This window comes from Bolinopsis microptera, chromosome 12 (genome assembly GCF_026151205.1).
Source record: "Bolinopsis microptera isolate Bmic1 chromosome 12, MBARI_Bmic_1.0, whole genome shotgun sequence".
NCBI classification, from domain to species: domain Eukaryota; kingdom Metazoa; phylum Ctenophora; class Tentaculata; order Lobata; family Bolinopsidae; genus Bolinopsis; species Bolinopsis microptera.
In genome coordinates this window covers 5819933-5835080 of record NC_087083.1, presented here as the reverse complement: position 1 = coordinate 5835080, position 15148 = coordinate 5819933, and the positions used below count along the sequence as shown (strand labels likewise).

Genomic DNA, 15148 nt, shown 5'->3' with positions numbered 1-15148 from the left:
TCTGGTGACGTTCATACATTTTGATTTTCAAATTAGGTTGTCATTCACGAAATTAAATTCGATTTGTACAAAATAAATAAAGGGCGGATTGAAACCAGTTCGTAAAAATCCCGCTATAGTATAACTGAATTTAACTGTGGCCGAACCTTTATAAAAAAGGATCCTTTATAGATCACCCTGTATGCAGAATGACTGTTTGAAAACACGACCCTAACCCTAACATAACCCTAACCCCAACAGTTACACTGATATTACCGATAAGAGCTGGTTTGTACAGCCCTAATGCATAAGTTATTTTAGAAGTGAGAGCTGAACAATACCAGTACAGCTTTACAGGAGGTAGGTACAATGTACAAACTGTATTTGGTGGCCCAATGACCATCAGGTTTAGTCCTTGGTGGGAACCTATCCTTAATCTTACAGTTACAGTTACACGGGTGTGCAATGTCATAATTCTGAATTCTAAGACCAGAAGTTTTGCTTTTTTACTCTGTCGTTGATCTAGAGAGACCGCGTTAAGGCTGTAATTTTGGACGAACGATTTATAAAGTACAGAGATTGCAATACTCACGTTTAGCGTGGCTCGATTTAGGAAGGCAGATTGTACTAAACCAATACATACAAGAACAATGCAGCTTGTTATAAACCAATACATGCAAGAACAATGCACTCACATGGAAATAAAATGAAACATGCGTGTTTGAGGGCTGTAAGATACAGGTTTAACTTTAATGGTTAAATATCAATATTGCTAATACTAATAGTAAAATATTAATTATCGCGATCAAAAACGCAATTAACGAGTAATCAAATAATTAAATTCATCGGCTTATTCTTGGTCCCAAAGTGAAGATCATGTCAAGCTGGATAACCTCCTCATTTTCTTAAAATCCTGACACGTCACGTGTGCTGGTACCTGGTCTGCCCCCCCCCCCCTCCCCCCATAATTATCTCACGTCGCAATCTTCATTTTAGTTAGTGAAAGCCATGATATGGCCGTGCACTTGTGCGCAGACAGGCAGACGGACCTATTATTAATAGGTGCTTAGCATTGCGTACAGAGAGTAGGCCCTCCGAGACTACGTTTCCCGGGCTAGTTCGAACCTACAATTTGAAAATAACTTACGTTTTCTTCAAATTAGGATTTTGATTTGATTTAGTTTAGTTGTGGATAAATATTGAGACACGAATATAAAATTGCTGATTAAAACGAATTTATAAACAAAACATGACAAATTTAAAAACAAAAAAGGACAAAACTAATTATAACTACCGAAAAGGAAAGAAAACAATTTATTCAAAGAAAAAAAAAGTTCTTACGATGTTCATAAAACGCGGGAGGCTCCAAAGAATGAACAAGTGGCAGTAAGTAATACTATAATAGATTGGGCGACATCTGTCCGACAGCGACATCTGTCCGACAGCCGAATTAGGGATTTCGGACAGATGTCGCTGTCGGATAGGAGTCGTGTTACCTTATAATAGTAGCAAACCAACTCGGTGGTGAAATATTTTAAAATTAAGCAATAACTCGCTTAGAGCAAATTAAAATCAGCAATAAGAAACATACTAAAAAACTATTTTTCATTTTTTAAACAAGGCATGCATATAATGCTATTTCTTTATTATTGTGTATTGACAGCGAAGTAAAAACATGCAATCATAACGGTATTTATACTACTAGCATACCGACAGTTTCTTTTTACAAAAACTTACCTTAGTAAAGAACAGAAATTCAAACAATATACACATAAAGACATCATATAACAATGACCCTATATACAAATTCAAAAATTGAATACAAATCTTAGAAAATTTCATAAGAACCCTTTGTTGTAGTAGTAAAAGTAGCCAATTCAATTTGTTGGCTCTAAATTAATATCGAAATCTGATATTTCAACTATACTACCACTTTTTATTCCTCTTTCTCCTCTAAGAGCAATAATTGTTGCCCTTCATAAGTCAAATCTTATTCTTTTCCTCATAAAAGTCATCGCCTTACTGTATCTTTGATCTGATTTTCTAGACATTCTATCAGCTAACTTTTTGAAGAACGTATTAGCTTAGTAAATAAATACCCACAGCCACCTTTTCCCACTAGTCACTACTGATAGTTACCACTCTTGAGGACGTACAACATGCCGTTTTCGTTGCCCACAGCCACCTTCTCCCCACAGGGACTAGCTCCCACCTTGGTGTACTGCCGTGCACGGTGGTTGAAGAATGTATAAATACATTCCTCCTTTTCTAGGTCGAATAACCTGGGTAGTGGTGGTGTTGTAAAGATAAATCGTGTCAGTGAAAAAATGCACTTCTTATTTATAATATTAGCAGATTTGAAAGTGAAGCAGAACACCATCAATCATCATATACTATCACGTGACGTCATAACACTATCACGTGACGTCATGACACCACTCACTTGATAGTGCCGTCAGCAGAAGAAGTGTATATCTCAGTCTCCCCCCTGACCAGTGCTCCTCCGTTGACGTCCTCCTTGTGCCCCTCCAGCTTTAACACATCCTCTCCTGATTCTACGTCGCACACGTAGACTGAGTCTCCAGCTACAGGTAGGTTGTTATGTAAAGAATATCATCTATATGGTACTTTTTACTTAATTAAATAATTTATCAATTAAGTTTTTTTTAAAGCGGTAAATTTAGTTATTTATCGAATACTTCAACCAGTAATGGGCCGCTTAACAACTAATCTTAGAAATAAAATCAACGACCGATCAACAAACCAAACATAAGGCTTCCTTAAAATATCGATTTGTTTTCTCTGTAATAAATAGTTCAAAATTAAACGAACCAGAGTAAGCGAGCCTGTCTGAAAGTTCCATGAAGCAGACCCACCAGCAACCACGTGGTATCGAGAAGAGCACCTCACATGTGGTCAGAGTGAACACGTGGGTTCCATTGTGACCACTCACCACTCCTCTCATGTTGTCTGAGTGTGTGTCACACGCAAACATTCTCCCTCCGTACTTGCTAATGATGGTTATTACTTTATTAGAGGTTAGAGTTCATATTAGAGGGAGGTTAGACTTCTTAATAGAGAGGTTAGAGTTCATATTAGAGGGAGGTTAGAGTTCTCATTAGAGAGATACGCTTGAAGTTTAGAGTAGCAATGATGATGTTAACCTCATTCTATAAAGCAGCAAATTAATCCACATATCAAATATAGCGGTGTGCTATATAGTTATATCAACTGGGTCAGCTGTTTATCGAGTTATCGTCAATATTCGGTTAAACCATGTAAATTATTATAAGGTAATTAGACTTACTCGTATTTGTTGATTTCCTCAGCGGCATCAAAATCAGATATGTCGTAGACAAAAGCATAACTGCTATCAAGCTTCATATTCTTACACTCTGTCACCAGCAGCTTAGATTCATCTCTTGTCACAGAAAAGTCAGACAAGGACCCGTCAGGATCCGGCAATACTGAGGAATTAAACTTTTTAAATTCAATTCTTTGACTTGCAATTAATGCGCCTAAGAAATAATTAAAAGCTAACGAGCAATTATTGTTAAAAACAAAACAATATTGGACTATTAATTATGTTCTAATTATGTTCTAATTTTACTCTGATTATGAACTGTTCTGATTATGTTCTGATTATGTTCTGATAATGTTCTGATTATGTTCTGATTATGTTCTGATTATGAACTGATTATGTTCTGATTATGTTCTGATTATGTTCTGATTATGTTCTGATTATGTTCTGATTATGGTCTGATAATGTTCTGATTATGTTGTAATTATGTTCTAACTATCTTCTAATTTACTCTGATTATGAACTGTTCTGATTATGTTCTGATTATGTTCTGATAATGTTCTGATTATGTTCTGATTATGTTCTGATTATGAACTGATTATGTTCTGATTATGTTCTGATTATGTTCTGATTATGTTCTGATTATGTTCTGATTATGGTCTGATAATGTTCTGATTATGTTGTAATTATGTTCTAACTATCTTCTAATTGCTTCGTCTCACCCTCAAGATATCCGCCCACATTAAGATCTTCAAAGGAGAACCTTGTAACGCCCACCCTTCCTGAACCATACACCCACTTCTCGTCACAGGTTAAAAACCCCTTTGTACGGTGAAACCCGTCAAATTCCTTCGAGATCAACAACTCTAAACTTTTAGCATTCCATTTTCTTATTGCTTCGTTAGAGATCGTGAAGAGGAAGTCACCATCTTTACAAAAGCCAGTCCAGAATACCTGTATTAAAGTAGTGGTTACTTAGTGGTTACTTAGTGGTTATTTAGTGGTTACTTAGTGGTTACTTAGTGGTTAGTTAGTGGTTAGTTAGTGGTTACTTAGTGGTAACTTAGCGGTTACTTAGTGGTTACTTAGTGGTTACTTAGTGGTTACTTAGTGGTTACTTAGTGGTTACTTAGGGGTTACTTAGTGGTTACTTAGTGGTTACTTAGTGGTTACTTATTGGTTACTAAGTGGTTACTTAGTGGTTACTTATTGGTTACTAACTGGTTACTAAGTGTATACTTAAATAGTCTCAAACCTTCTCGTCGATATCCTGGCCAGCCTTAGGGACCCCATCCTCAGGATTTGGTATATTGAACATTAGGGTAGCTCTTCCTCTGTCTGACGTTAACGCTTGTTGGGTACCTGTTGCACAGTGTTACAGTTGAAAATATGTGCGATCAGCGATGTGCAGTGTTAAACATATAATTGAAAAGAGATTAACATCAACAAAAATGTTCAACCAACTTCAACTTTTAAGTTATTAAGTTACAATCATCACCAAACTCCCGAAATGACAAACCTGGAACGATTTTAATCTTGTTGATACAGTCAGCGTGTCCCTTCATCTCATCAACGAAGTTTCCCTCAAAGGTGTACAATCTGAGATTTTAGGGTAGACATTAAAGTGGACTTTAGAATAGATTTTAGGATAGACACTAGGGTCAACTTCAGGGTCAATTTTATGGTGGATTTTAGGGTGAACCTTTGGGTAATATTTAGAGTAGAGATTGATATTTGATGGAAACATTGGGGTGTACTTTGGGTGACATACCCGAGACTTTGGGTCACAATCACATACCTGAGACTTTGCGTCACATACCTGAGACTTTGGGTCACATACCTGAGACTTTGGGTCACATACCTGAGACTTTGGGTCACATACCTGAGACTTTGGGTCACATACCTGAGACTTTGGGTCACATACCTGAGACTTTGGGTCACATACCTGAGACTTTGGGTCACATACCTGAGACTTTGGGTCACATACCTGAGACTTTGAGTCAGATACCTGACACTTTGGGTCACATACTTGACACTTTGGGTCACATACCTGAGACTTTTACTGTCTGGCTCTGTGGACAGCACATAACATCCTGTAGGATCGTAGCTCACGGACCAGTTCCCACCGAATGCCCAACCACTGCTAGTGGTATCGGTGATAGTCCTGCAATTTATTTTAATAACTTAATATGGGGCTCACAAAATGATTTAGTTACTGACCGACTTACAATCGCATGAAGGTGCAAAATTGGTTGATTATATTAACTGATAAAGCATTGATTGATATAAAGAAAATAATAATGACCTGACTAAAGTTTGACTGTCCACATTCCATTCTCTGATCACGAGATCGTTAGATCCCGACAAGATAGTAGGTTCAGTAGGATGAGATGCCACAGCATAACAGCACCTCCCTGCTCCAGTTAACTTTACCACCTCCTCCCCTCCCAGGTCGAACCCTCTCACCTCCCCTTTATTCGCAGCAAAGATCCATTCTCTACAGGACAGGTAGCAGTAGTCGTAACAAGGGGCTCCTACATCCCACTTCTCGGAAGGTACTAGAATATCACTGTGGTCCACTGGGAACAGGGCTATACCACCTGAAGTGTTATGAACGTCCCAACGGATAGCTTTCCTTGCATGTCCAGTTCCTGTAGCAATAAAGGAACCAATGTGTTGGATCCACACCACGACATCATCCATTTTAAAGTCCTCACCAGTTTCAGCTATCTTGGATCCTGTACCAACGTCCCATACAGAGATACCCTCACTACCTCCGTTGTAAACTCTCTCGAAGTCTGGACTCAGCGCTATAGAGTAGGAGGATGTCTTCAGACGATGTTGGATCTCCCCAGAACTTTGGTCGAGAATCAAGGCTTCATCCCCGGCTGCTATGGCAACTATATCACCTGAGGGAGTACTTGCTGCAACGTCCATCCCACACGTCCTTCCCACGGAGGTGTATTTGCAGACCATGGAGTCCTCACCAGCGGGTATGTTCTCCCAGATGAGCGGGTAACCAACTTTAGAGGGAGGGGTATCTAACTTGTTGGTGTCTTTAGTAACCCACGATGTAGGGGCTTGTGTGACCGCCATGTTCCGAGCAAATTGGGGGAACTCCTCAATCTTAGCTGCATACATTTGTACAAACTTCTTCCATTGAGTCAGAGCTGTGGAGATCTCCAGGTTAACATGGTTCTTGAAGCACCGCTTTATAGCTAGTTCATACTCGTCCATCAGATCTTGGCTCTGTCTGTAAAGAATCCTTTCTCTTACAAAGTAGATATTCCTTAGGGTAGAATCTAGAGCTGTCAGTTTGTCAGATTTGGGAGTTGCTTTCAGTTGGTGGTACACAAGCTGTTGTAAAACATGTTCGTAGTAGGCAGCCGGATCCTCCTCGGGTTCCTCGCAGAGTTGTGATTCAGTACAGGAGAAGAAGAAATCAGACAACCATTGGTTGGTTTCAAGAGCAAAATCGTCGTTCAGGAACTTGTCTTTTATTGTGTATTTCAGTTGGTCGTGGAAGAACCTTAAGTATCCACCCCCTCCTGCAGCGAGGAAGCTTGCTAAGGAATCATAGATACGACTGAAGGAGGAATCATAAAGATATTCCTCGTCCCCCCTGTCCCTTTCTTCTTTGAAAGCAAGCAAGTCATTGATTTCATTCTCAAGTAGACCATCCTTGGAACAACAAATCAATCCTGCTACATCCTCAACGAACATCTTTCCATATTCTTCCGACCAGTCATCAAGGAGAAAACTGAACAACTCAGTGATTGTGGTTGGGAAATCTTTTATATACTGACTCACCCGCTCGAAGATACCAAACTTCCGGAGCGCTTCACAACAGGCAATCAAGTAGAGTGGAGAAGCGCTCTTTGATAGCAAGACCTCCATTTGGTTTCCTAGCAGAGAGTCGTCATAGGTTGTCAACTTTTTGTTGAATCTAGCCAAAGTAGCAGAAACCATTCCTTCCAGATCATCGTCAGACATTTGCAGAACTGGGGTCAGCACAGCATCGGGATACGCTTCTTGTGCATTATCAAAGGTTCCGTTTTCCTTGTTAAGAGTGGAGATCATGCACCTAACATTCGACGTTGTCTCCTTGCGAGGTAACCACCACATGTCCCACGCCTTCATTCCTTCGTGAAACTGATTGACAGCATCTACAACTATCAGGAACCTTTTGTTAGAGTATTTCTCAGCGGTGGCAGTCAAGAAGTTATGGTGCTCGGCTCTCAGATCAGACGCAGATTGAGGGGGATCCGAGGAAATGTTGATTTCACCGTTGCCCCTCCGAAAGTCTCTTAAGGCCCACTGCAACCTCCTCAGCATCTGTTCTAGAACATTAGAGCCAGGGCAGGAATCTACCACGTGGATAAAAACAAAGTTGCCACTTTCACGACTGGGCTTGGTAACTCCATGGGTAACAGCAGCAAGCAGACCCGATTTACCGCAACCTGGTTCTCCGTGAAGGATCATAACATTTCTATCATCAACTGAGGTTTCACAGTGGACAGTGCAGTCTTCCACTAATGCTGTTCTTCCAACAAATGTCGAGGCCTTTAATTGTATCGCATTTTCATGTTGTACCGTCTCCATCTGGAAATCATTGATGCTAGAGGAATCAGACTTGAAGTTCTCTTGAATAGCTTCAATCAAATCCTTCTCAACCTGGTCCTCAAATGCCTCTAAAGATGAAGTGTAACCCACCCCAAAACTTTTAGCACCCTCTCTTTTGCAGGTGAACTTAGCACCACCATGTTCGTAACTAACCTCAAACTCGTTCCATTTCACATGGGGAATGTCTTGAAGATACTTGTTAAGATTTTTCAGATCATTAGCAAATTTACCAGCTTCTTCCGTTTTACTGTACTGGTATTTGGAATCCTCAGGTATCTCCTCGTCAGCCTCTTTGTACTCGAAATCAAACACCCACCTCATATTCTTCTCGATATACTGTTCCTCCAGGGGACCTTCGTCAATATTCCGTTGGTAGAAAAACACGGTAGGTGAGGACAGCATTTTGGATGGATTTTGGACAGCATGGATGCATTCTAAAGACGTTATACTCACTCCAGTTCTACCGGAACTAGCAAACTCATCAATCCATTTGAAGAGGTCAGGATTCTCAAACCCATGACTAGGCATCATGTCATTCTGAACCCATCCATATCGCGAGGTCCTCAGACCCAGGAACCATGGGGTCTGCTGTGGAGTTAACCTGCACTTATCAACCTGGTTCAGACACGTCTTCTGGATTGTGTGGCAATCTTTGCTCTCCTCCGCCAGGACTCCCCACCTTAGATCCACTGGTACTATCCGGATAAACCTATCAGCCATTTTACGGTTAATACTCGGTATTACCCGTTTAACTAACACATCTCGTTCTGCCTGGGTGTCCACGAATGTGGATGATATAAACAAACGGATTTCGACCCAGTTTCCCACTTCTTGTGCCATTGGTTCTTCGGTTTGGCTTTTTGTTTTGGTTACTGTTTGCCTCAGCCATTCTTCCAGACTCACCATCTCCTGGGTTATATGTGGAGCTGAAGGACACAACTAGGAACCGACTGGATATCTGGCTGAATCGGATCCAGCTGGATATCCGGCTTTGATATCCGGTTCCGGCTCCTGCTCCGGTTTCAAAATGTGTTGCCAGATTTTTGCCGGATATTTCTTTTAAAAAATGTATTTCTAAAATCTTGAAATGCATAGTTTTGTCACATTTTAACTCGAAAATTAAAAATTGTTTGACTAGATGCGGGGTTTGAAAAACCGAAAAATATTTTCGGCTAGTAATTGACAGGGTATAGTAGCATAAAACGTGTAGAAAAGTGGTTTTGATAAAACTTTGAAATTATTTTGACTTTTTGCAAATTTGAGGTCTGGTAAAAATGATCCAGTGATAAAATATGCTTGCATGCTAATCAAGGTACTGTTGTGCCCTAAATCGGGAACTACTGTGTCGCTTAATTGGAACCGCTTGCATGCTAAAACGGTACAATTGTACACTCCTTGGCTTAGTTGTATTGTTGTAAACAACCAACTTGAAATGTTGGGAAAGCACTTCAATTATCAAACCAAATGTTTCTAGAAACTTCGGAGTTCCTAGCTCAAAACGCTCTCACTTTATGGTGACAATAGCGAAAAAGAGGGAGTGACGAGCCATAACTGCTATAATTTTGCTATATTCTCATTGAAAACTGCTGGGACTTCATCAAGATTTAAGTATTATAGTTTTACACCTAGCTGGAGCTGAATCCCACTATTCCTACGGAATTTTGGTATTTTTTGAGTACTATTATACAAGACGTGTTCCTGGACTCCCTATAGATGTGAAATCCGCAAGGCACAGTAATGGCTGGCCTCCCGTAAAAAGCAAAATTTGACGGACAGGAATATCGACAGAAGAAGTGGAAGAATTATGATATATTAGTTGTTCATAACTATTATATTAGTTGAACTCTATAATAGTCATAACTAAAACAAACTGGAATACTTCTAGTGTGTCAGTGTGGACCACAGTGTGGCACTTACAGTTACAGTTACGGTTGTTTGATAAAATTTCATATTCTTGTCAATATAATTGTGACAGCTTATTTTTTAACAATCTTATAAATGACTCCTGATTGTTCAATAAACAAGTTCGACAGATCAAGATATTGAAAATGAAAGCAGAACGGATCAGTGAACGAACCAAAGACCCAATCGGCTCCCAGTTGGTGAGTTGGCTCCTAGTTTGTAAACAACAGAATGAATAACAGGAAAATAAACATTAAAAACAGTGTGATGCTGCTTAAATATCAGTCACTGCTGTCTACCAGTTAGTGACTGTTCATATGTAAGCTCTCCTCCAAAATCCAAATATGTACTTGGGTTTATATACGCGCAACAATTTCGTCATCAGACGAAAGTTAAGAACTTTTGAGTTGCGGAGTTATTAGAAAAATTCCGGTCCTCAATAAATTGCGGTGACCTTGATCTGCTTATATCATAATTGAATTTATTCTGCTCGAGATCAACGATCTGAAGATCTGACAAAGTTTTCCGATCTTCTTTTGCGGAAACCTTATAATTACGGTGCAAATTACATTTAGCAAGACGCTACCACGATCTAATTAGTCAAAATAACATAGTTAACAAAATGCAGTAAGAAAGAGTAAACTTGTGACGGCTCCCCAGCTTGGTTATTTGCATATCTTTTAACTTGTGTATTGTCAAGGGGCATTATTAAAATTACACTGTTGATATAAAACACTGCCCTAATAATGAGAGGTTCATCATTGAATAGTTAGATAACCAGACTGGCAAACAAATCGCAATTGTGCCCCTAATCGGGAACTATTGTGCTTTGATATGATAATTGATATTCAGACTTGCATGACGAAAAGGGGAAAACTGTGTCTCACACTTGTAATCGCACTCAATGCAGGCTTGGTAGGATATGCCAATTGCCTTTCATTCCTGATAATAACTTGTCTAATCTTGTTACTTCTTGTTTACTCTGGTTACAACGTGTAATATCAAATCGAGTACAAACTAAAAAACAACTACACGCTATTACCGAGTAAGCAATATTAATGTTAATTGTACAAATGGTAGGGGAAGTAGGGGTCAAATGAAACGGGTACAAACTTTTGGATGCAACATCAATACCATACATTGGGATATACTCATATTGGGTACACAAGCTCTTAAGAACGTTCTAAACACTATCAACCCACTTCATTCATTAAAATTCAATAATTGTTTATTTAATTAGATGTTTCATTTGACCCTAAGAATTACTGCATTTCAAATTACCAGGGTCAAATGAAACAGGCCTCCTCAGTGTCAAATGACTTCCCCTACAGGTTGAGAACTGTAGGGGAAGTAGGGGTCAAATGAAACGGGTACAAACTTTTGGATGCAACATTAATACCATACATTGGGATATACTCATATTGGGTACACAAGCTCTTAAGAACGTTCTAAACACTTCATTCATTAAAATTCAATAATTGTTTATTTAATTAGATGTTTCATTTGACCCTAAGGGGTACTGTTTCATTTGACCAAATCGTATATGGTGAGAGTTTTTCAATACAGCATGTTAATTGTATGTTCCTATGCTTAAAAACCACTAGAATACTTAAATACGATCACTAATGTTGAAGATTAAATCAAGAAACATTCGGTAAATGTAATTGGTTCAAGCACAGAGGCAACAAATGTTAAGCGCAACATTCTAGGGAAAGATGAAGTGGAGAGGAAGTAGATTGTAACTCTATAATCAACTTTTCTCATATATTCTAGGAAAGGTATATGTAATAGGTAATTCAATAGAAGTCGATCCCGCCTGTTTTAAGCCATGACAAGTTTATGGTACTAGAGATATAGCCGTGTTTCATTTGACCCTGGTGTTTCATTTAACCCCAGCTTCCCCTATCCGAAGTTTAAAATTTTTGCAGCTCATTAAAAAAGAATTCGTCCGGAACGATTTTTCGAAAAAAAGATTTCTTACTCTGCAGTCTGCACTTATTCCATATAAAATGTACAACAAAAAAACATCACCAAAAGAATGCTAACTGGCGGTAAGGGGATTGATCCTCAAGAGTGTACCGTCTATTGAAGGTCTATTGTTTTTAAAGTTAAGAACTGTAGGTATTTCAAGAATTCGTAATAATAAGATCATTGTTTATCCATTAGTTTGCAACACAAATTCTTGTGTAAGACACTAAGACTGCTCTCCCTCAATTCCTCAAGTAGACAATAGACAATATTATAACAGTAACTTAAACTAGTCAACTCCAATAATTATTTAAATTGGCGAATTAAACTAATTAATTGCGTGGGAACTAGGTTCAATTGGGTTCAGTTGTCGGTCACCCTTCATAAAAGCTATACACACTGATGATGTTCACTGCTTAGGCATATAGCAGTAGACATGATAAAATATCAAATCAATAAGCAGTACCTATACTGCTTATTGAGCAAACAAACTTCTCGCCCCTAAAACATTTTGGCAAAATAGGGACAATCAACGTGATTTGAGCGAATTTAAAACAATAAAAACGAACAAGGGAAAATACCTAAGAGTTCACTAGTATTACCACCTAGTTTAATGTCATTAGGAGTGGTGAAAGACACTGTTTTGTATTACATTATAGTATCTAGAGTTTTAATGGCGATTAAATTATATGATATACCGCGAGGAAAAATTGCAATGTTTATACCTGAGTCCCTGAACATTGCTCAGAGTGTTAATGTTTGATGGATCCTAGGAGAAGGCTCAGGGCACGCTTTAGCGTTTCCGGGAGAGATTACCCAGCTGGGTTTGTTAGAGTGAGCATTATGTTAAGCTACTTACACAATATAGTTAATATGGTCTTAGCATAATTTAGGCTGTAGCAAACGATGTGAAGAATGCACGCATTAGAGATTTTATCCAAAAACATTGGCAGAGTGGAAAAAGAATGCAAGCGATGTGAAGAATGCACGAACTAAAGATTTGATCCAAACACAATTTGACTTACATTGCACAAATTTGTGCTCCGAAATAAGTATAAACGTGTTATTACTCGATTAGTCTATATAACTTTGTTTTGCACGGCGATCAGTGGATTATTGGCAGGAATATCAAAATACGAACAGTCCCTCCTCCTCATTCTTAGGAGGAAATAAATACAAAATGAGGCACAAATAAAGTAGCTACTCAGCACAAGTACACGGTTACAAGCAGAAGGGAAGTGTCTAGAAACAACACTATATTATCTCTTCCTGTACCAGAGTAACCTGCTGTAACGGTGAGAATGATATACTGTTGGTGCTCGTGTTATTGTTTTTTTTGTTATCTCAACACTTATTTTACTTCGGACAGTCCAACAGCCACATTGTTACACAAGTGTGTAACCAGCCAATTACAGGAAGCCGAAGGATTCGATTATACATTAGGCCAGTGACGGTTAAGGTAGTGTGTACCATACTTTCTTCGCCCGAGACTTTGCTGCAATGTGCAGCTCCTCATTTAACCCTCACACCCGATTTCTCGAGTATTTGGCTGAGTGGACCAGGGGGCTGCATAGACCACTCAGGATCCTTAGCTGAGCGTCGACGACGCTCACCTCACGGCTAGTGACAGAGTCGGGAATCGAACCTGGTACCTCAAGCAATACCAGGCGGATTAACCAACTGAGCCACTAAGCCGTAAGGCGGATTAACCAACTGAGCCACTAAGCCTATAAGTAAATAAAACTAAAATTAAACCTTTAAGTAAAACTACAAATCAGAATCATCGACCACCGTTCAGTAGCATCGACAAAAATTTAAGTCTGAGGCATGGTTTATATCACAAATAACTTACTAATTTATATATAAGTTATGTATGATAAACACTATGCCCCAACTACTACAATATATAATATAGTTCATCGAGCAATCATCAGTAAGGCCTTGTGCATGTGTGAAAGGTCTGCGACACTTTTGGCCCTTTTAATTTCACTTTCTGACTATACGAAATTAAGATTTGAACAAAACACTGCCGAAAGAAATGTGCATCGAAAATGTTCAGGACATAAAGGTTTAAAAAAACGTTCTTTTGTTTCAAAGCAAAAATTATCATTTAATTAAATAATAAAAAATCGCGAATTATTTTGCAATTATGTATGTCCAAATTATACTGTAGTGAAATAAGATCCAGTTCGATAAGTGGCTTACATCGGCACAATGTAGTGTACCTCACCAAGATGTGATGATGACACTATTATATTATGTGTAGGTATAGTGTATAATAATCTTAATATGGTAAAACCTCATCTGGTGACGTTCGTAGATTTTTAAATTAGGGTGTCATCCACGAAATTAAATTCGATTTGTACAAAATAAATGAAGGTCGGATTGAAACCAGTTCGTAAAAATCCCGCTATATATAAAATAATATAAAATATTTGAGATGACGGATCAGCTAGTGATGATCTGTAGCACGTTCGATGTTACGCGACCTTACCATTTAGAGGCATGGGTCACATCCTTGTAGGTAAATTTGCAGCCGTCTCACATGTCACTATATAGTGTGCAAAACGCACTTTATAGTGACAGGACTATATAGTGACATGTCACTATAAAGTGCTTGTCACTTTATAGTGTCACTTCGAGATGGCCAGGCCTACTCTCATGCTGTCTATATGTGATGATTAACTCTGAAAAACTAGGGACAACTGGGGAATGATCCCAGAACCTCGAGATTTCGCGTCTCTTGCTCTACCAATTGAGCTACTGACCCTGATTCTCAGAGCGAAATCACCACTCATATACAGCACAATTTCATGCTGAAATTGTGCTGTATATGAGTGGTGTATATGAGTGGCTGTATATCTCGAAGTGACACTATAAAGTGACAAGCACTTTATAGTGACATGAGAGTAGGCCTGGCCATCTCGAAGTGATAATAATAATTAAAATGTTTCGCAGATTGGCAATTGATCGGTGTAGTTGGTGTTGTACACACTGCACTGATAACGATATCACGTTGTACGTGTAATGTAAATATAGTGTGGATAAATGCGAATATATATTCTAAATAACTGATAAACTTTATAGTGTTGTCACTATATAGTGCGGGTATCTAAAAATCCCGCTAGTATAACTGAATTTAACGGTGGCCGGACCTTTAGATCACCCTGTATGCAGAGTGACTGTTTGAAAACACGACCCTAACCCTAACATAACCGTAACCCTAACATAACCCTAACATAACCCTAACCCCAACAGTAATTACACTGATATTACCGAGAAGAGCTGATTTGTACAGGCCTAATGCATAAGTTATTTTAGAAGTGAGAGCTGAACAATACCATTACAGCTTTACAGGAGATACATGTACAAACT

General features: G+C 38.8%; 1 protein-coding gene across 2 annotated transcripts; it reads right to left on the bottom strand.

The window, feature by feature from the left end:
• Positions 1-1192: 1192 nt before the first annotated feature.
• LOC134824088 (uncharacterized) lies at positions 1193-8961 on the bottom strand. Of its 2 annotated transcripts, XM_063835794.1 has the most exons (10): positions 5586-8808; positions 5331-5444; positions 4800-4879; positions 4536-4642; positions 4003-4234; positions 3287-3446; positions 2812-2990; positions 2423-2564; positions 1476-2261; positions 1193-1375 (listed from the first exon to the last, which is right to left on the bottom strand). In XM_063835794.1, exons 1-9 carry the CDS (start codon positions 8741-8743, stop codon positions 2105-2107), a joined length of 4329 nt encoding a protein of 1442 aa, XP_063691864.1. In that variant the 5' UTR covers positions 8744-8808; the 3' UTR covers positions 1193-1375; positions 1476-2104. The 2 variants fall into 2 exon arrangements, with proteins under 2 accessions (XP_063691864.1, XP_063691865.1); XM_063835795.1 differs by having other exon boundaries at positions 1193-2261; positions 5586-8961.
• Positions 8962-15148: the final 6187 nt, after the last annotated feature.